This window comes from Boleophthalmus pectinirostris, unplaced genomic scaffold (assembly GCF_026225935.1).
Source record: "Boleophthalmus pectinirostris isolate CB_2022bp ecotype Guang Dong unplaced genomic scaffold, ASM2622593v1 HiC_scaffold_6, whole genome shotgun sequence".
NCBI lineage: Eukaryota > Metazoa > Chordata > Actinopteri > Gobiiformes > Gobiidae > Boleophthalmus > Boleophthalmus pectinirostris.
The window spans coordinates 4,934,186-4,960,878 of record NW_026571447.1 but is presented as its reverse complement, the minus strand read 5'-3'; the positions used below and the strand labels follow the sequence as shown (position 1 = coordinate 4,960,878).

General features: G+C 41.0%; 1 protein-coding gene across 1 annotated transcript in view; it reads right to left on the bottom strand.

Moving 5' to 3' along the window:
• Positions 1-26,693, bottom strand: part of LOC110156660 (thrombospondin type-1 domain-containing protein 7A-like) — a 594,009-nt gene that overhangs the window by 171,395 nt on the left and 395,921 nt on the right. Inside the window, exons 15-17 of the mRNA XM_055163373.1 lie at positions 18,704-18,839; positions 10,390-10,493; positions 2,849-3,043 (exon numbers count right to left, since the gene is read on the bottom strand). Coding sequence (XP_055019348.1) covers positions 2,849-3,043; positions 10,390-10,493; positions 18,704-18,839 — 435 coding nt within the window. The remainder of the gene's footprint in view (positions 1-2,848; positions 3,044-10,389; positions 10,494-18,703; positions 18,840-26,693) is intronic.

Genomic DNA, 26,693 nt, shown 5'->3' with positions numbered 1-26,693 from the left:
TGTGGCATTTGCGTTTGTGTTGTGGTGTTTGTATTTGTTGTGGCGTTTGCATTAAAATAGAGTCCCGCGGTCATTTCCGTTGTGGCTTTTTTTTGGTTTGTTGTGGCTTTTTGTTGTGTTGTTGTGGCTTTTTGTTGTGTTGTCGCATTTGTATTTGTTGCGGCGTTTGCGTTTGTTGTGACCCCTCTCAGCGTCCATATAAAATGGCTTGATAAAACTGCATTGTTGGCCTGATAGCTCCACCTGTTGTTTATATGGAGATAAAAAATACAGTAGGTTTGGTGCCGTACAGCAGAACACACACAGCAAGAAGTTCTCCATGGAGACAACCAGATGCTGTACCCTTCATCAAAAAATGTACACAGTGCATCTTTAATCTGTACTTTATGCAGTAGCAGTACAAAATAGTGCCTCTGTGTATTATTGGGATGGAGTGACAGTGACATTTTCTCTATACCTCACTGAGTCACACAAGTCTCTGGAAGAGAATTTGTTCCATTAGACTTTGAATTTCAAACTTTGAATTTTTTAACTCTGAAAAAATATCTTGGCATCCTGAATCTTTCCTGGGAATTTTTTTTTTTCACTACAACTTGTACACACTGAATTTAGACAGTTGAATTTAGACAGTCTGAATTTAGACAGTTGAATTTAGACTGTTGAATTTAGAATTTAGACAGTCTGAATTTAGACTGTTGAATTTAAACTGTTGAATTTAGAAAGTTGAATTTAGACAGTCTGAATTTAGACAGTTGAATTTAGACTGTTGAATTTAGAAAGTTGAATTTAGACAGTCTGAATTTAGACTGTTGAATTTAAACTGTTGAATTTAGGAAGTTGAATTTAGAGAGTCTGAATTTAGACAGTTGAATTTTAGGGCTTGAAAATATTTGTGCTGAATATTTAAGAGGTGTTTTTTTTTATATTGAATTTTAAACATTTTGAAAACATATACTTAAAATAACATTTAAAATTCAAAATCTGATGAAACTAATTATCTTTCACACAAGTCTTTCTCCACACCAAGTCCAGGTTTAGTCTTGGTTTAGTCCTGGTTTAGTTCTGGTTTAGTCCTGGCAACTACACAATACTTCCTCGTGCCCCTCTCCGTCCAAAAACCCACACACACTTCTGCGGTAAAAGCCTCACTTGTGCTCTGCTTCCTCCTCCTCTCTCCACACCTCAAAGCCCTCTTACAACTTGGTTTATACTAGGTTTAGTCCTGGTTTAATCCTGGTTTAGTTCTGGGTTAGGTCCTGATTTAGTGCTGGTTTAGTCCTTGTTTACTATTGGCACTCTCTCTCACCAATTCTCACCATCCAAAACCCTCTTGGTTTAGTCCTGAATTAGTCCGAGTTTAATTTTGTTAAATCTTGGTTTATTCCTGGTTCGAACCTGTAGTTATAGTTTAGACCTTATTCTGGTTCAGTTTTTGTTTTGAGCTGATTTACATGTAGTTTAGTCTTGCTCGTACCCTTTTAATCCTGATTCAGTCCTGTTTGAGTCCTGGCAAACACACACGCTTATCCCTCGTGCTTCTCTCCATCCAAAATGCACACACACACTCACACAGACTTACACACTCACACATTTCTACACGAAAAGCTCCACTTGCGCTGTGCTCCCTCCTGCACCTATCCTCACCATCCAAAGCCTGTATGGACTTGGTTTAGTCCTGGTTTATCCTGGTTTAGTCCTACTTTAGTTCTGGTTTATGTCTGATTTAATCCTGGTTTAGTCTCAGTTTAATGCTGGTTTGCTTCTGGTTTAGACCTACTTTAGTCCCAGTTTAGTCCTAGTTTAGTCCTGGTTTAATCCTGGTTTAGTCCTTGTTAGTTCTCGGTACAACATCGTGTAGTTTTACTCTTGGTTTACTTCTGGGTTAGTCCTGGTTTAGTCCTAGTTTAGTCCTGGTTTAATCCTGGTTTGGTCCTAGTTTAGTTCTGGTTTAATCCTGGTTTGGTCCTAGTTTAGTTTAATCCTGGTTTGGTCCCAGTTAGTTCTGGGTAGAACAGTGTGTAGTGTTTGTTTAGAAGTGATTGATACCCATTTTAGTCTTGGTTTACTCCTGGTTTAGTCCTGGTTTAGTCTTGGTTTAGTCTTGGTTTAGTCCTGGTTTAGTCTTGGTTTAGTCTTGTCTTAGTCCTGGTTTAGTCTTGGTTTAGTCTTGGTTTAGTCCTGGTTTACTCCTGGTTTAGTCTTGGGTTATTCCTGGTTTAGTACTTGGTTTAGTCTTGGTTTAGTACTGGTTTAGTCCTGGTTTAGTCTTGGTTTAGTCCTGGTTTAGTCTTGGTTTAGTCCTGGTTTAGTCCTGGTTTAGTCCTGGTTTAGTTTTGGTTTTGTCCTGGTTTAGTCCTGGTTTAGATCTGGTTTAGTCCTGGTTTAGCCTCGGTTTAGTCTTGGTTTAGTCTTGATTTAGTCCTGGTTTAGTCTCGGTTTAGTCCTGATTTAATCTTGGTTTAGTTCTGGTTTAGTCTTGGTTTAGTCCTGGTTTAGTCCTGGTTTAGTCTTGGTTTAGTCCTGGTTTAGTCCTGGTTTAGTTTTTAGTCCTGGTTTAGTCCTGGTTGGTTTAGTCTTGGTTTAGTCCTGGTTTAGTCCTGGTTTAGTCCTGGTTTAGTCCTGGTTTAGTCTTGGTTTAGTCTTGGTTTAGTCCTGGTTAGAATCCGTAGTCTGTGTTTAGAAGACATAGCAGTTTAGTTTTGGCAACCACACACTTGAGTATTAAAAGCTCCACTTGTCCTCACCACCTCCCCCCCTCCCCTCCTCCCCTCTTGCCCGTTCCTCCCCCTCCTCCCCGTCCTCACCCATCACCCCGTCACCCCCTCATCCCCTCACCCCCCCTCCTCACCTATCAGGGCCCTCTTCCGGGAGCGCACCCCCGCGCAGTCGGCCGTGCAGGGGGAGAACTTGGACCAGGGGCCGAGCTGGCAGTCGTCCTGGCAGGGCAGCAGGCAGCGCTGGGTGGAGGGGGGCATGGAGCGCGCCCACCTCAGGCACTGGCCCACGTCCGCCTGGGCACCGTCCAGCTGCCGGCATGACACCGCTGTGGGGGGACAGGAGGGAGGGGGGTCAGTGACAGGTGCGAGACGGTGCAAAGGAGTCAAAAAGTGAATTAGTTCTGGTTTCCACATTTTTAACACGGTAAAAAATCTGTGAAAAATCAACGTCTTTAATGATTTAAATGGAGTGTCTCAGTGTGAAGCATTAAACTGAATCATTCGTTCATTAGTTTTTCAATATAAAACCAAAAATAAGAAAACGAAAAAACAACTGTTCTTTATATGTTCGTTATTTGTCTCCAAAACCAAAATGAAAAAACGGATAACGATTCGTTTTTTCAGTTTTCGATTTTGTGTTTAAATGAAAAATGGAAAAAACGGATAACGGACGTGTCCCGTTTACGTCACTTCCGCGAACTTTTACACTGCATACGGACTGAACTAAGACTGATCCATCAGAGACCACACCGGGACCAGAACGGGACCAGACCAGGACCAGACCAGGAGCTGAGCGGGATTAGACCGGGACCAGAGCAGGACTGAGACCGAGACCAGACTGAGACCAGCCTGAGACTGAGATCAGAACTGAGATCGGGACCAGACCGAGACTGAGACTGAGACCAGACCAGAACCAGGCCGGGACTCAGACCGGGACTCAGACCGAGACCAGACCGGGACCAGACCGGAGGCTCAGAGCCCATGGCAGGGCAGAGTTCGAAGCTGAGGCTCGGACCACGCAGAGGCTCGGAGTCAAAGCTCGGAGTCCACCCTGGTCCTGGTCTAGTCCCGGTCTGGTCCTATTCTGGTCCCGGTTTGGTCCCGCTCTAGTCCCGGACCTGGATCAGTCCTGGTTCAGTCCATATGCAGCGCAAAATTTCGGCATCGCAGTCAAGGGAGTCACGTAAACGGGAAACAGTCGTTATGTTTTTTTTTCCATTTTTCATTTAAACACAAAATTTAAAACTGAAAAAATTAATCATTATCCATTTTTTATTTTTGGTTTTGGAGACAAATAATGAAGAAAACTGTTGTTTTTTCATTTTCTTATTTTTGGTTTTATATTGAAAAAGTAATGAACGAATGATACACGGATTAAACTGGAATCTTTGTTGCATTTATTGGTAAATAGTCAGATTTTTATACAGCAGTTTTCCATCTTCACAGCTCAGAGCACTTTACAACAGGAACCACTCACCCATTCACACACGCGTGTACACAAACCCTGACCAGAGCTGCCCCCAGGGACCCCAGGAATCAAATAAATAAAAGTCTCATATAAAAATGATATTAGAATATTATAACTGTAAAAAAAAAAAAAAGAGTGTGACTTTGTGCCTGGCGCTCAGCTGAAAACTCTAACTAGAGGTGGAGATAGGTTCATGAATGAATAGATGTGTGACTGTGACTGTGTGAGTGTGTCTGAAGTGAAAGGTAAATGTGAGTCTTCATAATGTGCCTTTTATAATGTGGCCTATGTGGAGCTGTAATGACCTGAGCAGAGCCGCAGCCTCAGGAGATTGGATTCTTATGAAGCTGCTCATCATCATCGCACACACCACCAAAATCTATAACAGCCCTTTGTCATTTTAAATACTGTGACAGTGTGTGCGCGGACACTTTAAATACTGTGACAGTGTGTGCACGGACATTTTAAATACTGTGACAGTGTGTGCGCGGACACTTTAAATACTGTGACAGTGTGTGCAGAGACACTTTAAATACTGTGACAGTGTGTGCGCGGACACTTTAAATACTGTGACAGTGTGTGTGCAGAGACACTTTAAATACTGTGACAGTGTGTGCACGGACACTTTAAATACTGTGACAGTGTGTGCACGGACACTTTAAATACTGTGACAGTGTGACAGTGTGTGCGCGGACACTTTAAATACTGTGACAGTGTGTGCACAGTGTGACAGTGTGTGTGCAGAGACACTTTAAATACTGTGACAGTGTGTGCAGAGACACTTTAAATACTGTGACAGTGTGTGCACAGACACTTTAAATACTGTGACAGTGTGTGCACAGACATTGTGAGGGGCAGGTGCTCAATCAAGAAGTAGGGCCTTTTTTTCATAAAACAAACTTCTCCACATTTTTTTAAGTGAGCAAATATGATTGTGCTCCTTTTAGGAGTGCATCTGCTGAAATCTTAGTAGCAAAAAGGAGACAGGCGTGGGGTTCTCCACAGGGGATTTTTAATAAAATAAATATAATTTCCTGCCCCCTAGTGAGTTTTTGTGAAGATCTTATATTTTGGCAGTCTGACACAGATCCTCCTTCCTCAGTTGTTCATTAGGCCATAATATGTCCTACTTTTACAGCAGACTTCTCATTAACTTCCATTTTATAAATACTGATCTTGTGTCTAAGGCTACATTTACACATTGCCAGGTTTGTTGAGAAACGAATATTTCCCTCCCTCAGTTTTCCAAACATAACATCGTGCACACAGCATCATTTTCAAAAAAGTTTTCGTTTACATGAACCTGCATAAATACACCATCAAGCGCTGTCATCAAGCCTCTGGGTGACACCTGGATTAGATTCAAACCTGTAGCATTTATTTCATTACAGTTGTAAGTTTTACTCACAAATACCTTGAAAAACCTGCATTAGTGAGTGGGCTCGCCTCTCCACAGATCTGTTAAAGAAGTGTCAATACTGCTGACCTCTGAACCCACTGGTCTCTGGTCATGGATATGATTCATCAGCTGTGTGCAAATTGAAACACATGAAGTGTTTGCAAAAGAAGAAATGTGACTACTGCTCTGATGCTTCATCATCATCATCAGAGCAAAAGGGAAACACTGGTCGCACTTTTGGCGCGTCAGTTCCTAAAACTCAGTTTATCTCACTTTACACACAAACACCACACCGTAGTTTTCCAGAATGGGAGTTTTCACAGTTTGCATAAAAAAGATGGTACAAACAAAGGGAAATGGCTCTGTTTTTAAAAATACCCGTGTACATGTAAACAAGGCCTAACTCCACCATGTCACACCCAGAGGGAAATGTGATGAAGTGTCCGGCCCGGGAACACAACAACAGTATGCTCTTTTTGTGAGAATTGAAGCAACAACCTATCCCCACCTCCCTGTCAAATTCTTAAAGTGCATTCAACAGGTCAGACAACTCCATTCACTATCTCAAAAAAATGAAAAATTCTTGCACATAAATTGTTTCTGCATTTTGAAAGTGTCGATGATCTACTCACTGCTACTTCCTGTGTTATTGTATTTTTCTTTTCAATTTTTTTTTTCCCCCCACAAACTGACACTTAACTGATGTAAAACTATGATAAATAAGTACTATACCACTAAACCAAGTCATAATGAGAAAAAAATTAATTAAAAAAAAAAACCTTATGCACTTTCGCCTATGAAGACAAACTATATTCTAAGACTAGAAAGCATATCTATTTTAATATGTATTCTGTATCCAGCTCTTCTTGCTTGCGCCTCCTGCTGGTATGATTACACATAATTTTCCAAACTCTAAAAATGAGTCTTTTCATAGCGGGCACAGTGGGGATTGGACGTCTCGCTGCATACTCCAGGCAGGGGGCGCCGTTTTCAGCAAATTCTAACAGCTACGATCGAATTAAAATGGCATGTCCTGTGGTGTAAAGTGCTACTGTGAATTATACGAAGAATAAAGTACACATTTTTTCTTCTGTGGGGCTGGGTTTTTTATTAGCACAGTGTGGCTTTGTCTGATTATAAAGGAGAGTGATAAAGTTTGTTATATTTGTTAGATTTTCTTAAAGGCCATGTGACCCATTTGTTCTCTTGCATTTGATTGTTTGTCTCTTGCATGTAATTATTGTGTGAGTGTTTTATTGATAATCAGGATGTGTGTGTTAGCATGCTAGTTGTTACAGTGCTGCAAATCTCTGCTCTGGTCTCTGAAAGTTGTGAAAAGTGCTTATAAACCACTGCGAACTGTTTAAATGAACTAGCTCTTTTTTTTTTTTTTTTTTTTAAATCAGGAATAACAATAATAAAAGCTAGGTTATAGGAGTTAGGCGTTAGGAGATAGGAGGTAGAAGCTAGTATGTAGGAGCTGGGATATAGGAGATAGGATATGGGAGTTAGGAGATAGGAGATAAGAGCTAGGACATAGAAAGTAGGAGTTAGGAAACGTTAGAAGATAAGGGGATAGTAGATAGTAGGTAGTAGTTAGTAGTGAGGAGATAGGAGTTAGAAGATAGGAGTCAGGAGTTAGGACATAGGAGTTAATAAATAGGAGTTAGGAGTTAGGAGAGCAAGTGTTAGCAGTGTACCTCTCGCCTGCAGGCCTATCATAGGACATAGGATCTAGGAGCTAAGGCATAGGAGTTTGGAGGTAGGATATAGGAGGTAGGAGCTAGGACAGACCTGAGTATGGACTTCTGAGCTGCAGGCCTGGTCATAAGGATATAGGAGCTAGGATATCAGAGTTAGCAGATAGGAGTTAGGCCATAGGAGTTGGAAGTGTACCTCTGATCTGCAGGCCCAGTCATAGGACATAGGAGGTAGGAGCTAGGAGTTAGGACACAGGAGTTGGTACCTCGGCTCTGCAGGCCTGATCAAAGGATAAAGGAGCTAGTATATAGAAGGTAGGAGTTAGGACATAGGAGGTTGTACCTCAGGTCTGCAGGCCTGGTCATAGGATATAGGATATAAGATATAGGAGATAGGAGCTAGTACATAGGAGTTGGTACCTCAGGTCTGCAGGCCTGGTCATAGGATATAGGAGGTAGGAGCTAGGGGTTAGGACATATGGTATGAGTATGTACCTCAGGTCTGCAGGCCTGGCCATATGACATAGGAGCTAGAAGGCAAGAGTTAGGAGATAGACCTAAGTATGTACTTTTGGTCTGCAGGCCTGGTCATAGGATATAGGAGCTAGGATATAGGAATCAGGAGGCAAGAGTTAGGACATAGGAGTTGGTACTTTGGGTCTGCAGGCCTGGTCATAGGATATAGGAGGTAGGAGTTAGGACATAGAAGTGAGCATTTACCTCTTGACTGTAGGCCTGGTCATAGGACATAGGAGTTAGAAGATAGGAGTTACAGGAACTAGGACATAGGAGTTAGGACATAGGCGTTAGTATGTACCTCTGGTCTGCAGGACTGATCATAGGACATAGGAGGTAGGAGCTAGGAGTTAGGAGTTAGGACATAGAAGTTGGTACCTCGGGTCTGCAGGCCTGGTCATAGGATAAAGGAGCAAGGATATAGAAGGTAGGAGCTAGGACATAGGAGTTCGTACCTCGGGTCTGAAGGCCTGGTTATAGGATATAGGATATAGGAGCTAGGAGCTAGGAGCTAGTACATATGAGTTGGTACCACAGGTTTGGAGGCCTGGTCATAGGATATAGGAGGTTGGAGCTAGGACATAGGAGTTGGTATCTCTGGTCTACAGGCCTGGTCATAGGATATAGGAGCTAGGATATAGGAATCAGTAAGTAAGAGTTAGGACATAGGAGTTGGTACCTTGGGTCTGCAGGCCTGGTCATAGGGTATAGGAGGTAGGAGTTAGGGGTTACAGGAATTAGGACACAGGAGTAAGGACATTGGAGTTAGGACACTGGAGTTAGGACATTGGAGTTAACATGTACCTCTGGTCTGCAGGCCTGGTCATAGGATATAGGAGCTAGGAACTAGGGGTTAGGACATAGGAGTTGGTACCTCTGGTCTGCAGGCCTGGTCATAGGCTATAGGAGGTAGGAGTTAGCACATAGGAGTGAGCATTTTCCTCTTGACTGTAGGCCTGGTCATAGGACATAGGAGTTAGAAGATAGGAGTTACAGGAACTAGGACATAGGAGTTCGGACGCAGGAGTTAACATGTACCTCTGGTCTGCAGGCCTGGTCATAGGGTATAGGAGCTAGGAGTTAGGACATAGGCGTTAGTATGTACCTCTAGTCTACAGGACTGATCATAGGATATAGGAGGTAGGAACTAGGGGTTAGGACACAGGAGTTGGTACCTTTGGTCTGCAGGCCTGGTCATAGGATATAGGAGCTAGGATATAGGAGGCAGGACCTAGGACATAGGAGTTGGTACCTCGGCTCTGCAGGCCTGATTATAGGATGTAGGAGGTAGGAGATAGGAGTTAGAACATAGGAGTTGGTACCTCTGGTTTGCAGGCCTGGTCATAGGATATAGGAGGTAGGAGCTAGGAGTTAGGACATAGGCATTAGCATGTACCTCTGGTCTGCAGGCCTGGTCAAAGGATATAGGATATAGGATATAGGATAAGGATATAGGATATAGGATATAGGATATAGGAGGTAGGAGTTAGGGCATAGCCGTTAGTATGTACCTCTGGTCTGCAGGCCTGGTCATAGGATATAGGACATAGGATATAGGAGGTAGGAGTTAGGAGTTAGGACATGGGCGTTAGTATGTACCTCTGGTCTGCAGGCCTGGTCATAGGATATAGGACATAGGATATAGGAGCTAGGACTTAGGAGTTAGGGCACAGGTGTTAGTATGTACCTCTGGTCTGTAGGCCTGGTCATAGGATATAGGATATAGGAGGTAGGAGTTAGGAGTTAGGACATGGGCGTTAGTATGTACCTCTGGTCTGCTTTGCTGTGGCTGCCCCCAAGTTATGGAACAATCTGCCTCTCCACGTTCGAGCTGCTCCATCACTGGAGATTTTTAAATCTGATCTTAAGACACATTTCTTTGCTGCGGCTTTTAACTCTAATTAAATGTTTTATAAGCTATGTTTAATTTTTTTTTGTTTTGTTTGTTTGTTTTATTATTATATAGATATATTTTTCATATTTATTGTGCTGTATTTTACTATCTTTATTGTGCATGTGAAGCACTTTGGGCAGCTTGTGTTGTTGTAAATGTGCTATACAAATAAAGTTGACATTGACATTGACATTGCAGGCCTGGTCATAGGATATAGGATATAGGAGGTAGGAGTTAGGCGTCAGTATGTACCTCTGGTCTGCAGGCCTGGTCATAGGATATAGGATATAGGAGGTAGGAGCTAGGAGTTAGGACATGGGCGTTAGTATGTACCTCTGGTCTGCAGGCCTGGTCATAGGATATAGGATATAGGATATAGGATATAGGATATAGGAGGTAGGAGTTAGGAGTTAGGACATAGGCGTTAGTATGTACCTCTGGTCTGCAGGCCTGGTCATAGGATATAGGATATAGGAGGTAGGTAGGAGTTAGGACATGGGCGTTAGTATGTACCTCTGGTCTGCAGGCCTGGTCATAGGATATAGGATATAGGAGGTAGGAGGTAGGAGTTAGGACATGGGCGTTAGTATGTACCTCTGGTCTGCAGGCCTGGTCATAGGATATAGGATATAGATATAGGATATAGGATACAGGAGATAGGAGCTAGGAGTTAGGATATAGGCGTTAGTATGTACCTCTGGTCTGCAGGCCTGGTCCACAGCCCTCCTGAGCGTTGGGGATGTCCTGGCGGAGCAGCCATGGCACCAGCTGACACTTCCTCCATTTGTGAGTCTTCCACCTGTGACAACACCAGACACAACAACAATCACGACAGGAGACTTTAAGGTGACACACTTTCAGGAGACTTTAAAGGTGGAACAACATTTTCACAATCTGCATCTCACAGTACGATATTTATGGTGATACTTTGTGGAGATTAAACAAATTGTAAATATGCAACTTTTCCTTTTAAAACGCCTTGAAATACCTTAGGACATGTCATAACACAAAGAATTAGGATTTCAAAGTGCTTAATAACATTATTTCTTCATGTAGGCTGCACTGAAACAGCAAAGGATCATGGTCTATGTAGTTCCCTCTGTTTTGTTGTGTCCATGGAGATGTTTGTGCTTTCCCTTTTTCCAGTTTTTATTGCAAAAAGAATAGTTGGCCCGGTGCTGTCCCCTGCTTTAATGCCATACTGTGTAACATTATTTTAGAAGACCACACACCATCACCATTTCTGCTCTTTTCTGCAGCATGGTCTTGATTCAGATTTCTGCCAATAAGATTTATTTTATTTTAAGCATCCGAAAATATAAAAAAGATGAAAAAATAGATCTGCATAAATCCTTCACAAATGTGTCTTGACAATTATAATTTTAAGGAGACATATTGTGCTTGCGTCTGCTATAGTTAGAATCTACGACACTCATGGATCATTCTGTTATAATCTGAACATTTTAAAGCACAGTATTCATCTAAAACGACTTCATAAAACAAACAAGTCCACTGATTTCTGAGTTAGAAAACTATGGTGCACAAAGGAAGCTGAAGTCACGTCAACACAACACAGAGTCCACAACTCCTAACAGAGATAGAGATAGAGAGAGAGATAGATAGATAGATAGAGATAGATAGATAGATAGAGAGAGAGAGAGATAGATAGATAGAGATAGAGAGATAGATAGAGATAGATAGAGATAGATAGATAGATAGATAGATAGATAGATAGATAGATAGATAGATAGATAGATAGATAGATAGATACAGATAGAGATAGATAGATAGATAGATAGATAGATAGATAGATAGATAGATAGATAGATAGATAGATAGATAGAGATAGATAGATAGATAGATAGATAGATAGATAGATAGATAGATAGATAGATAGATAGATAGATAGATAGATAGATAGATAGATAGATAGATAGATAGATAGATAGATAGAGAGATAGATAGATAGATAGATAGATAGATAGATAGATAGATAGATAGATAGATAGATAGATAGATAGATAGATAGATAGATAGATAGATAGATAGAGATAGATAGACAGAGAGACAGATAGATAGATAGATAGATAGATAGATAGATAGATAGATAGATAGATTTTATTTGCACAAATATTAAAAACAACATTTTGAACAGATAAAAAGCAGATATGACTGTGCAGGAGAGAATGAGAAGACCTTATTGGTCTTGTAAGATCATCTCCCCTATAAACATGCTTTTATCACAACAGCCATGAACAGGCAAGTTGACTATCAGTAGTCCAAATATTAAACAGCGTCACAAATCAATGATTGTCTTAACTGTCTTTTAAAATAGTCCAGTGAGGAAATTGATTTGAGAGTATTTGCTAAATGATTCCAGAGGGTCGGCCCTCTGAACTTGAGTGTTCTTTGATTCATGGAAGTTCTGCACAAGGGAAGATAAAAGTACATGAAAAAGTTGTCAAAAGATCTGTGTAAGATATTTGACAAATGCACATATTTATACATGAACAGACAAATACAATATATGTTTACATTCAATATTGTCAGAATGTTGTATTTTCTGAAGCAAATGAGGACAATCTGTGTGAATAATTCAGAATTCTTAAAAATGTTTTTTGTATTAATAAAATCTTGTTAAGATAAGTCTTACATGTAGAACCCCAACCAGCTGAACATCACACAAGTGAGCAGCGGATTTCTTTTCATTTGTACCAAAATGACTACGCAACACTGCCAAATTTTCCGCTACATACTTAGAATGTATTATTACCATTTATATTTTTAATTCTCTTATTATAATACATTGTGAGCTTCTGTGTCCAAACTATTTCTTTGTTGATCAATAAAGTTTGTCTGAGGCTAAGAATTCTACATTTATTGTTGATTAAGAAACTAAAATTGGAGAATGAAGCGTGTACATCACAGTGGCAAAATGGCATCTTGAAAATAAGAAATTAAAGGTTATGCCGGGTTTACACTGTGTGATTGGGCCGGGTTTTGGCTTTATCGTGTGTCGTGCTTCGTGTAGTAACGAGAACCGATTAATACCTCACGACCAGCTCCTGATCTGCAATCACAGGTCGCAAGAATGTCAAAGCTGTTTGAAAGCCAGTGGCCTCTCGAAAAGGTTTCGCACTGTTCAAGTACAGCGGTCCCTTGTTTATCGCGGGGGTTATGTTCTAAAAATAACCTGCAATAGGCAAAATCTGCGACGTTTTAAGGCTGTAAAACCCCTCACCACACACTTTATACACTTTTCTCACACAGGACAGTTACAACCCTTTTTGCATCCTTCTTAAAACCTATTGTTGCTGTCGTCCTAATGTTTTTTTCCTAACTTCTCCCTTCCTTCAGCATGTCCAGAAGTCCAACTTTTTGTGCGATGGTTTGCGTCTTCCTCTGCCTTTTGGATGCGAGCGCAGGAGCCTTTGTCGGTGCTCCTATATTTATATTTGTTAGATTTTCTTAAAGGCCATGTGACACATTTGTCCTCTTGCATTTGAGCGTTTGTCTCTGTGTGCTGTTTGCATGTAATTATAGAGTGTTTTATTGGTGATCAGGACGTGCGTGTTAGCATGCTAGTTGTTACAGTGCCACAAAACTCTGCTCTGGTCTCTGGAAGTTATGAAAAGTGCTTATAAACTCATCATAGTGAGTAATTAGGAGAAATAACTCTGGACCACTGCAAACTGTTTAAAATGAAGGTCTGTTTTTTTTTTTTTTTATCAGGAATAATAATAATAAAAGCTAGGATATAGGAGTTAAAAGAGAGGAGGTAGGAGCTAGGATATAGGAGTTGGGAGACAGAAGTTAGGCGTTAGGTGATAGGAGACAGAAGATAGGAGGTAGAAGCAAGTATATAGGAGCTGGGATATAGGAGTTAGGAGATAGGATATGTGAGTTAGGAGTTAGGAGATAAGAGCTAGGACATAGAAAGTAGGAGTTAGGAAACATTAGAAGATAAGGGGATAATAGATAGTAGATAGGTTGTAGTTAGTAGTGAGGAGATAGGAGTCAGGAGTTAGGACATAGGAGTTAGTGGATAGGAGTTAGGAGAGCAAGTGTTAGCATTGTACCTCTCGCCTGCAGGCCTATCATAAGACATAGGAGCTAGGAGCTAAGGCATAGGAGTTTGGAGGTAGGATATAGGTGGTAGGAGCTAGGACAGATCTGAGTATGGACTAGCTCTGTTGTTTTTTTGTCGATATTGTGGGTTTTGTTGGGGAGAAAACTTGCAAACATACAGAACTTCAGAATCACACTGCTAGAGATCAAATATTTATGTAAATTTGGCAAACTGAACACATTCTGTATTGTACAGGAGACGCGGCGCAGAGAGTCTACAGTCCCTTAGCCAATCAGGACGCAGGGGAGGAACGCAATGTACATTCATACACTGTAAAAAAAATAAAATAATTACACAAAATAGCACAAAAAAAATTCCACGAAAACAGCAAGGCCGTGAAAGGTGAACTGTGTTATAGTGAGGGATGTCTGTAGTTCGTACAGTGTGAGAACATGAATCTTGAGCTGTGAACTTTTAAACCCTGTGATTTGGTCGTACAGTTTGAGTTTGGGCCGAGTGAAATGATTGAAAATATCACACAGTGTACGTCCGGCATAACTCTAACACGCACCCATCACTCCAAATACAACTTCGAGTGAGTAAATGGTGAGGGGGAAAAACTATAACATGGTTAAACGTTCCAAAAAGTGGATTTTGCATAATAGGTCCACCTTAAGAGGAAATTTAAAGGCACACTATGTAACAGTTGGGTCCGGTCAAGTGGTAACGGAGGGAAACAGGGGCAGATTTTTGACATTCAAATAGCTCTTATTCAGAAACTAGAGGGACTATTGAAATAAGTAAAGTATCAGAATGTAGGAAAGAGTTACACTCCAACAGGGTCAAGTTAAACCTGTGATATTCTTTCAAGTTGTTGACAAAAAATTTAAAAACTCATGTCGGTAAAGGAGGGAATGAAATATGCAGCACTTTTTGGGCAATAAATCCAAACAGTGATAACTCTTGGTTCTCACTTCCATATCCTTAACAAACTGGTTTGAATATTTGCTTCATATAGTTTTCTACCATATGGTACAAGATTAGGTTGAAAAACCTCTTACTTTTTGAGTAATGAGATTTTTTATTAAGAAAGTTCATGGTAATGGAGGGAAAAGTAACGGAGGGAAAATTGTATAAACAAGTAGAAGGTGCATGATTTTACATAATTTGTCGCTTTTTTCTTCCGAATACTTTAATATTACTTCAAAATGAAAGAAATTATTTCTATAAAATATGTCAGTCCTTCCAAGCTAATTTTTATCATTTTAAATACTTTTTTTTTTTGGAAAAATCATGTACCTTCATCAACAGTTCAAAGATGGAATAACACAAGATATGGTGAAATACATCCATTTATTTACATGATTTTTGGGTCTTTGAAATTTGGGAAATAATTTTTGTTCCATGTTTCATACATGGTCTGTTTAAAACATATGGAACTTTAGAACCAAAAATGGTACAGAAAAAAGGTCAACAGTTTCATAAACTAGAGTACATATGTATCTGTTCAATACATTTTTATATCAGATGCATTAACTTGAATTTTTGGCCTTGTTGTTTACTTCTGCTTCACCGGGTCCATTTCTATTAGGGGATCTGCTACCTGCTTCTCTCTATGGAGATGTTACAGTTTTACCTGACATACTCCACAATATGGCACAATTTGTCTATCTTGAGCTTGGTCATAATCAACAGCTATGACCTGTAACCTGGCTTGTCTCCATGGTGACAAGTTTAATGACACACTGTAAACACCCCAGAAACGTCTCATACTGTAGTTAATTTTTAATACAGTATTGTTTATCCATATTGACACTTGGGAATTCCTAAAAAACTAAAAGTTCAAATAGTTGCCAAATATTTATAAGACTGTGTTGTGTAAAAATAGCGTTCCCTCTGGGGCACGGGGCTGTTTTGACTCTTCTCTGCTGTTATCAAAAGTGCAGCACATTTGAATACAAAGCACAGGACTTATTATTTCAGTCACAGTTATTAAAGTTTTGAAATAAGACTTTATTTACAGAGAGATATGAATCAGGAAGTGGCGAAAACATTACGGCAGCTGGAGATGGCTTTTGATAAGAAGCTTTCAATAAAACTATAAACATCGCCCTATATTTATTACTGTGCTGGGAGTCAAACGGTCTTGCCAGTTAGCAGAATGACTTCAGCTACTGATAATGTGTACTGAAGATGTGTCCTTAGGCAAGACACTTTACTAACTTCCAGTATCAGTCAATCAATATCACTTTATTTGTCCCAGAGGGGAAATTTTAAAACCCTGTGCGATGAAATGCAATAATAATAGAAAAACTCAAATAAAAAGAGTCATCAGATCCAGTGTCAGGTCAGTTTGAGGTGAGTAACAGCCCTCAGGACAAAAGTGCCCCTCCTCTGTGTCCTGTAGAATCACAGCAGCCTACAGGGGGCGCCAGGTGAACTCCAAACTAGAGGTCTGCGCAGGACAGAATTTTCAGTCCTGCTTCTGCACTGTGCAGTCTCGGTCCTGCCCACTCCCGCTAAGAATTGTAATTTTCAGTCCCGCTCCCGCCCACATCTGCGATATTTTGTCCCGCGCCTGACCACAAGTCCCGCAGGATGGGAACCTTTGCTTTCTTAAGCTCTATCAAACATGGAGAAGTGAAAGGAATTGGGCTGCGTATTGGAGGAGGTGCTGTGAGCGGTCTGGTGGCAAAGTTAAATCCTGGTTAAATCCTGTTTTAGTCCTGGTTTTAGACCTGTTTTTAGACCTGCTTTTAGAACTGGTTTATTTCTGGTTTAGTGGCACAGCCCGTGCGACGTATGGAAGGAGAGACTGTCAGCGTGGCATACGGGACCGGGGGACGCTCTGTGCGGTGTACTGGACGGGTGGGTCTGTCCGCACAGCATACAGGGCTGAGGGACTCTGGGGGGACATCCACTCCACAAAACTGTGCTATTAATCCAGTTTGAGGCATTCTTTAAAAGTAAAAAGGCAAGAGTAGTTCCTCACCTTTACATCCACAGAGTAACGGATTCCTGTGAACTTTATCGACAATCTTTTATGCTGTAAAAATCCTGTATATGAAGTCAAATCCTGTATCTGTATCCACATTTCACAAATAATAATACCGTAAATTCCGGACTATAAGCCGCTACTTTTTTCTCACACTTTGAACCCTACAGTGAATAAAACGATGTGGCTCATACATAGACGGACTATTTGTTTGGCACATTGTTCATTCATATATACAGTCTATAGTTTGGCAACACAGCGGATACGCGCAAACGTCGCTGTCTGTGCGGTTACACATGGATCTAGGGTTAACATGAAGCTGCTACACTAACTAGAGATGTTGTCAGATCACTCAAATATCGCTGTGTGATCAAATAAGTTATGATGCTAAATGAACGTTTGTGAGGGGGATACGTCTTACCCGTATGCGTAAATGACAAGAAGAAACATCTCAAACTTCAGTAGCCGGACATCCACTCATACCTGTCTGACAGAACTAGCCCCCGCCCCCGAGAGAGTCTGAAATCTGCTGAAATCCTCCAAGACAATGACATGATCCAGACAGGACAGAGACTCTTTCTGCAGGAGACATGTGCAGTAGAGCACGGGGAGAGACAGGGTCATGTGCTGAGGAAGATGCTCGTTTGATTGTGTTTTGAACAGTTATTTTGCGCTTCTACACACACCCTCCTCATGGAAAACACATGAAAAAATGCAGATGATGCAGCGTTTAAGTTAAAGGTGATTGATGTGGCTGTTGAAGAAGGAAACAGAGCCACTGCACGTGAACTCGGCATCAGTGAGTCGATGGTGAGATTTTGGCAACGGCAACGCGACGAACTGACTCAATGCAAAAAGGCGACAAAAGCTTTCAAAGGCGATAAAAGCAGACGGCCCGAACTTGCAAAAGTTCTTGAAGATGTGGACACCTGCGGCTTATATTTAAATGCGGCCTGTATATGTACAATTTTTAAATGTTGTTAAAATTTTGTTGATGCGGCGTATATTCAGGTGTGCTCAATAGTCCGGAATTTATGTATCCAAACTAGAAGTGCAGAGCTCTGATCTTTTGAACACTTAAGAGTCTCAAAGTGAGTGGTTTTACTGAAGACAGGAAACTGCTGACAAGGTGCACTCACAACTTTACATCCTGTGGTTTGCAGACGTATCCCACTGCAGTCTTTGCGATCAGAGATTTTAAGTCTCATAAGATTGTTGCACTTTAAAAATCATTTAAGACTGAAAAATCTTGTACCGTGTAGCGGCCTTAAATCACATAATCCAAAGTAGTTAACTTCCATCTTTGATCTGCCCACGCTGCACGTCTTAGTTGTTAAAAATCCCAAAATGTTCAATTAAAAATGTAAAATAAAAATAGAAAACGCTTAAAAACTGCTCAGTGTGCTAGCCAGTCAGCCACAAGAGCAGCCAACTACAACTCTAATCTGCATACAAGGAACTACAACTGAATTGAATATCAAAAATGTAAAATGTAAAGTCTGATTTACATAAGAAACTGACAGGAGAGGCATTCAACTGCAAGAGGTAAAAACAGCCAGAGAAATATTAGACGTATATTTGGATGTGTATTGACTTTTTTTTTTTTTAAATCAGCAGTGATGGCACAAACTATAGTCCCTGCTCTCCGAACCAGTACATGATGTGTCTTTGTTTTGTCCGCTACGTGAAAGTGAAAGCAAAACCGATCAGAGCTTCATTGTGTTTATTTGTGCAGCAAAGTAAATGAGAGTTCACTTATGTATATCGGACAAAAGTGTAGTTATGTCGTTTTTGTTAGCAATCTGGCTCTAGCTGCAAGGTTTAAGTGCTACTACTAAATTACTAAACGCACTTGAACGCCTCATAGATTTAATTTGCACCTATTCAGTTTGACCTGCTGTAGACTGGGACAACAGGGTCTGAGATGATTTGAATTTGATGTTACCTGAAGCCGGGGCAGGATTTGGGCGGCTCACAGTCCCTCTGCTCCTCCAGGACCTCGGGACACTCCAGACCTCCGTTTGCGGGCTGCTGCAGAACCAGCCTCCTGCGACTCTGCTTACTGCTCACCGCACCGCCAGCTGAAACCACATGTGCACATCGTCAGACAAACGTAATATTCAAGTACAGGCAATGATACTTCAGAGTAATATTATTCAAATAGAAGTACAAAGGTTAGGCTCCGCACCGCCAGCTGGAACCAAATACACATATTATCAGACACAAATGTATTCAAGTAACACTGCGCACCACACCGCCAGCTGAAATCACACACACATCAGATGAAGATTATATTTAAGTGAGAGGACATAACTTTAAGGCAATACCCAGAGGAAAGAAAATCCAAAGAGGAGCCCTACTCTCCATGACAAACTGGTCCACAACTACAAGCCACCTGCACCTAAACACACTGTATGTGGCTTGGACCTCGACCAACAGGTTCTTTTGAGTGTAACAGCTGTCCCCACTGCACCAACATACGTCAAACCAAGTCATTTCTGGACTATCATTCACAAAAAAAATAAACAATAAAACACTTTATCAGTTGCAAAACAACATTTGTAATTTACAGACTTGTTTGCCTTACTTGCAGCCCATCTAATCTGCAGGCACAAATAATTGATCATATACCAGACTCTTTGCGAAAAGGAAACCGGATTGTAAAACTCAAACAGTGTGAAACCTACTGGATTTATAAATTACAGGCAACAAAATATCCTGGGCTCAATGACGATTTGGACTTCTCTGTGTTTTTATAACTGAATGGTATTTTTTGTATATATTTTGTAAATAATGAGTTTGTATATACCCCATGATGTCCCACTGTTCTAACACTGCCATCTTGTGGTGTTATTAGGTGGTGTCCACAGGTGAATCTCCACTCCTCTTCTTCCAGGTGGAGCAGCCCTACTGGTGTTTTTTTTTTTTTTTTTTTTTAATTCACATGGTTTGCTCTCAATTCTGAAAGCCATAGGCTGAAACGTGTCTGGACTTTGTAAGTTGTCCATTAAGACATGCCGTAAATTAATAAAGGCATTTTATTTTGACCAGTGAGTGCCTTGGGTTTTTTGCATCTTTTTAATCCAAAGAGGAGATTTCAATAAAATGTTCTGTCTTTCTCCTAGAGCATTTTGAGCATTGTTTAAGACCAGTGTGAGCAAATGACTTATTGTTGTTTCTCATGTTTTGCTCCAGAGAAACAGGCCGCTGAAGTGCTCAGGTTAGACTCCTCTGTAGACACGAAGGAGATCTCTATTTGGCCTTAACTAAACCTCAAACTTTATTCTTCTCTTCACAATAACCTCAGACTAGGCTCCATGTCGTACTTCTCATGTGCTGCTCAACTTGAACTAGGACAAACTTTAAGCCCATCGTTTGTCAGTGTGGGTTTGGTGTGTTTGGACTTGTGTCTCTGAACAGCTCAGCTCTGCAGTTTTCAGAGCGACTGAAGAACAGGTCTGTCAGGAGCTCAACAAAACATCTCCCAATATCAACAGTAGACTCATTTAAATACTTCTACTGGTTATCTTTTGCTTGGTTTAACCATTTTGAATGTGCATTTAATTCAATGATAATGCTTGTTTAATTAGTGAGCTAATCATGCTAGTGCGAGAATCATTCTCTGTGTTTTTAATGTTTCCTTCATGTTAATTCACCATGCAATATAGAAGTTACTCAGTGTCCCTTGACATGATGCGTTATGTCTGGACTTTGAAGTGTCAATGATGTTGTTTTGGACTTTGTGAGGTATATGAGACAGAAAAGGGGAGGGTCTGAACCCTTTAACATATGCCAATCCATGATAACATGTACAGGGTCAACATTACTGTAAACTTTCCTGCTGTACACTCTAAATTAGGCGTGCTCAATACGTGGATCGCGATCTACCAGTCGATCGCCAAGGTCGTGTGGGTAGATCGCCGTGTCTCGTCTCGGACTCGCGTTTGGACTCGGTCTTGTCTCTCACTCAAGGTTCCGAAACATCCTACCTGTCCATCTGCCTCACGTCAGCACGCCGCCCCTCGCCTTTTCACGCTCTCGCTCCTTCCTGCGTACAGCGAACACAAGCCCCTCCCACAGTGCGGCTGATTAGAAGAGCAAGACCAAACGTGAAGCAAAAACCAGTCTAAATTTGTGTTCCAGTGTTGGCACAAAGCAGGTCTACAACATAGAGCAGATCTACAGAACAGACCTACTGCCACATTTGGCTGAAGTTTGTCTAACAAAAGTGCACAAATGCATCTGTGTTTGTCACAATGTGCATTTGGTTTGGTAAACGTGCAGAGGCTGGTAAATATCACTGCAAAACCAGAAAAGAATGCAACTCCAGTTTGGAACTTTAAAAAACAGGTTTAAAAATCTTCCTTCACTTTTTTTTATAGTTTTATGTAAAGTGCCAGAGGAAGTTCTCTTAAAGAAGAGGTTCTCAAACTGTGGGTGAGGGTCAAAAAAAGGGGCACAGAGTGTTTCAGTGCAGTTTGCTTGGCTTTGTATTGGGTAGATCATTCTGACTCGGTCATTTTGTAAGTAGCTCACATGCTGAAAAAGTGTGAGCACTCCTGCTCTAAATCAACAAGTTTATATTTGACAAGATGGTCGAGTATAAAGGTAAATGCTCTGCTGTACGGAGGGGGGAGGGGCGTGGAGAGATGCTTGTGGCTGAATCATGTAATCAACTTGAATCAGAGACCTGTACCTGCTTGAGCCAATAAAGAGACATGTCTGTGAACAGCTTTAACTCTCCTAGACTCTCTTTAAGACTCTTCTCAGGCAGCTTCCAGAAGAAAACTGACATTAGCACTTGCTCAGATGCAGATGTCTTCATTTCATCTAGTGGCTATTGGACAAACTACATCATTTAGAATCACCTCAAGAATGCACTTGCACTCACACTGCACATTTCTCTTTGTGGCTCGCAGCTAGTGTTAGGATAAATAACTAGGCTTAGGTGATGTACAACTACTGCGGTGATTTAACTGATGTGCTTCTATACAGTTATTGATGTACTGCTATATTTTATTATTGTACTATTAGAATTCACTATACAATGACCCAGAAAACAGGGACTAGATTACAGCTGAGGGATGCAGAGATAGTTTCAGTTCATGTACAAGATATTCTATTTCTATCTATATGTCTAATCAATTAACTAAATAGGGCAAGGACTTATTGATAGGGATATGCAGACTCATGACTCATCACCCTGATCAAAGCAGCAAGACGCTCCTGTAAGAGGAGTGAGATGAATCTAGGGAGATTCTTGTCACAATCAGTTAAGATTGTGCAACATGCCAAGAGGCCTGGCTGACCTGTGCACCAACGAAGAGGCACTAAGTCTAAACCATGGTCGCCTCCCACTACAGTTTGCATATAAAAATCATTGTATAGGTGTTGAAGGCTGTATCAAGTGGTGAAGTTTCTTGAGTGCACCATATTGGTTTGAATATTGTTTAATGAAGTTATGCATTGAGTTGAACATTGTTTAATGTTTAAAGGTAATAATCTGTGTAAATAAATAATGGCTAACCTATGTACTTTTAAGGAAATTCCTTTGCAGAACTGGGACTTCGGAGATCACCTGGGCTGGCTTATCTAAACAGACATGGTGGTGATTTACAATGGTTTGGTGGGGGTTGTCACTTCCTCCAAAGAAGACAGAAATAAAGATGCTTCAAGGACAATTCAAGGCGTAACCTGCTCAACATATTATTTGCATATTCATACTGTTGTTTTATATCTCAGGGGTTCAGATCGCCTGATGTAAGTCCTGTGTAGCTGTAGGTCATCAGGGGTAGCGATTTGACCCAGAGCTCTAGAATTAGAATTGTATTGGCAGGGGAATACATTTTTTTGTGATTTAAATTGATTGAGTCTAGTCATTTTTGATAGAACACGCCTAACAGTGTAAATATTCAGTCTCTGCATGGGAATATCAGCACAGACTCCTTGTCCAAGTATGACTTTTCTAATATTGGAATAAGTAAATTATCTGGACTATTTCTGTTTGAAGCGTAATTTTGTCTAAGCAGAAACTAACGAACACGCGAGGAAAAGGGTGTTTTCCTCAACACTAGCGAGGTTCAAGCTAACAATGCTAACAACAATGCTAGCACTAGCATTGTTGTTAGCATTGTTAGCTTGAAGCCATTTCAGAGCCTCACTTGATTTAACTGAAGTCTGGGACAGAAAATGCTATGGTGTGTGCTTCAGGTTCAGTGTGTTGAATTAGAGATTAGAGTACATACTAGACCAGGGGTCAGCAACCCAAAATGTTCAAAGAGCCATATTGGCCCAAAAAAACAAAAACCAGACCTGCCTGGAGCCGCACAAAATGAAAAGCCTTATATAAGCCTAATATGAAGGCAACACAGGCTGTCAGTATATTAACTGTATAAGCCGACTATTAAAATGACTAAGTCGGCTACAAATACAAAATGAGCTTTCATGATTTCACAAACCCCTTTTGCGACCCTCTCATACTCGCTGCGCCGTCTGTAGCCACTGAAATCAGGTGGTTAGTGTTTATTCCTTTGTCATTTAGGCCCCGTTTACACGTACACGGGTATTTTTAAAAACGGAGACATTTCCCTTCGTTTGTTCACATCGTTTACACGCAAACGGTGAATTCGCCTCTGAAAACGAATCTTTCTAAAAACTCCGGCTAGAGTGGAGATTTTGGAAAACTCCGGTTTCACGTTTGCATGTAAACTGAGATAAATGGAGTTTTAGGAGCTGTGCGACCGACGTTTACCTGTTTACCTGAGCAAAGAACTGGGTCCGAGTGCTTCAGTGCAGTCATCTGTGCGCTGGGTGCTAAAGAGCCGCATGTGGCTCTGGAGCCGCGGGTTGCCGACCCCTGTACTAGAGCATGTGGAAACTCAAATAGAAATGACACTAGGGTGACCATATTTCCATTTGTGAAAACCCGGACACCTTACTCGCTGATTTTTATTTATTTATTTTTTCCTTTTTCTTTCTTTCTTTTCTTTTTTTTTTGTGTGTGTGTGTGTGTGTCAATTTTGCATGTTTTTTTTTTTTTTTTTTTTTTTTACATGGGTGGGTCAGGACTAAACCAGGTCTAAACCAGGACTAATCTTGGACTTAAGAGAGAGAACGTCGAGCAGTTTGTCCGCAAAGCGCTATCGAGCAATTGACGCGTTTACCTCCGTGGGGTGCAGAGCTCTCCATCGGTCCCTTCTCCTGCGTCACCTCCGAGCCCGTCCTGACACTGAGTCCTGTTCACTTCTGGTTTAGTCCTTGTTTAGTCCTGGTTCAGTCCTGGTTTAATCCTCCTCTTCAGTCCTGGAATCAGTTCTAGGTTAGTCCTGGGTTAGTCCTGGTTTAGTCTTGGTTCAGTCCATGGTGTAGGCAGCGCAAAAGCTTGATATAATCACGGGTTAAAGGGCAGGTGCGGTCCTGTACTGCGCGGGTGCGGTGTTGTACTGGGGGTCTCCAAAAATGGACCTGTGCAGGACTCTGCGCTGTAGGCTCCATTACAGAATAAATTAATCTTGGGTTCGTTACATAAAGAAGGAAGAAAACAACAAAAGGACGACAGCAGCAATAAGTTTTAAGAAGGAAGAAAAAAGGGTTGTAAGTGTCCTGTCTGAGAAAAGTGTATAAAGTGTGTGCTGAGGGGTTTTACAGACTTAAAACAGATAGAATAAATAATTGTAAAATATAAAGTTGACTACTTTGCAGATTTCACCTATCGTGGGTTATTTTTAGAACGTAACCCTTGCGATAAACGAGGGACACTGTACTCTCACCTCGCAACCTGTGCACATGGCCTCACACTTGTCCCGACCGGGATGGAAAATGGAAAATTTCATGTACAAGTCATTGTTAAATGCACATTTGCGCTTCGGCATGTTGCAGACTGACTGACCGACTGTGTCTGCTCGCTCCTTCTGAGTTACAGACGCTACGAGAGACGCTCAATTTAATGCCCCTATTGAATGGTAATGAAAACCCGGACATTTGCATCACTTAAAAAATAAAAAAACCCAGACGCCCAGGACAAGGCACAAAATACGGACATGTCCGGGGAAAAACAGACGTTTGGTCACCCTAAATGACACTGAACTAAGAACTAAGGAGGACTAAACCAGGACTAAACCAGAGCTAATCCGGAACTGAACCAGGACTAAACTCGGTCTAAACAAAGACTAAACTAGGACTAAACCAGAGCTGAACCAGGACTGAACCAGGTCTAAACCAGAACTAAACCATGTATAAACCAAGACTAAACCAGGACCAAACCAGGACTAATCTTGGACTAGAACTTGGAATCTAGGACCACCCCTGAGAGAATCCCCGAGCGCGATCGGGCGTCAGCTGCGTTTAGCTCCACTGAGAGTGGAGTTCAGTGCCGGTCCTTTCCCTCGCAGTAAGTAAATCCAAGTAAGTCTTTATTTATACAGCCCTTTTCACAGACATTTTTTGTCACAAAGACGCTTTACAGAGCATTACATTCAGCATTATTCATTCACTCTATATCTGGTGATGGTAAACTACTGTTGTAGCCACAGCCGCCCTGGGGCAGACTGACAGGAGCGCAGCTGCCATGCCAATCGGTGCCAACGGTCCCTCCGACCACCATCATCACTCACGCACACACCACTTTCATACTAGGCCATGTGGGTGAAGTGTCTAGCCACTAACACCAGTGCTCATTTCCACCTGTAGTCCCTGGGCAGTTCATTGATTGATTGTATTTAACTGACCTTGACTATCAACTGTTCTTGGAGACCTGTAGCATGTTTTGGGTCACCCATCACCCGACGGTTTACATGGGTGCACCTCCGGCATCTCACCACTGTGATTTTAGCGAATTTGTATGAAGAAAAACTAAAAACCCACCACTTGAATCCAGGTTAAAAAGCATTGTAATGTGTGTTACTGACATTTGTTCCAAGTAGAATTACAATATTTTTTCCCTGTAATGTCTTACATTACTGCGTTACAGCAAAAAGCAGTGCATTACAGTAATTTGTTACTTTTATAATGCGTTACTCCCAACACTGTTTAACACACAAACCCTGCATTTAGGCTGAGTTCTTTGCTCAAACTGAAAACATTCTGTTCCACCTTGTGATGTCACGTGGTAATAAACTCCATACAGCTTCACTAAAATCGTTTGGATGATTTCAGCCCTGGAATTCCCAATCTCTACTGAACTAAAGGTAAAAGACAGCTGAGCATTTTGAGCTTTGGAGATGCAGACAGACAAATAACATGTGTGAATGAAGCCAAACACCACTCCAGGTATGTCTTTTGGTGCGTTAAGAACATTCTAACATGACTCAAAGCTCACAAGAATCTATTTTGTGTTATAAATAAGCTTTAAAAACTCTAGAGCTAATAGGAGGTGTTGGGTCATTTAGAGCAGCGAGGACAAAATACCAGAGGACTCTTAGTCAAACCTGTGACAAGCTCATTACCAATATTGCTGTGTATCTAATGACATCATCACGGTAATGCGTTTGTGGTGTATAATGAAGATGGACCATGCAAAATGACTCTTATTAATATGCACAGTTTGTGGTCTGGTTTGATCCGCATTAATGAACAGAGTCATGATCGGCCAGTTTGTTATGCAGATTTTGTGTTTGTACCTTTCAAATGAAAATACTTCATGTTGAAATCTTAAAGTGTCCATATTACGCTTTTTTTCTTTTTGTGGATCTGTTATAATGTTGTTTAGACTTAGATTTAGACAAACTGTATTGATCCACAAGAGAAATGATTTGGACACAGTAGCTCACACATCACAATATAATATAATAACAAAGAGTAAAAAATATAAATAGTAATAATAAATTCTAAATAAGACATAATTATATAAATGTAAATGTACAAGTCAAAATAAAATAGAAAGATAAGTAATAAAATATAAAAATTTTGCTATGTACAAGAGGTCATAGGAAGACAGT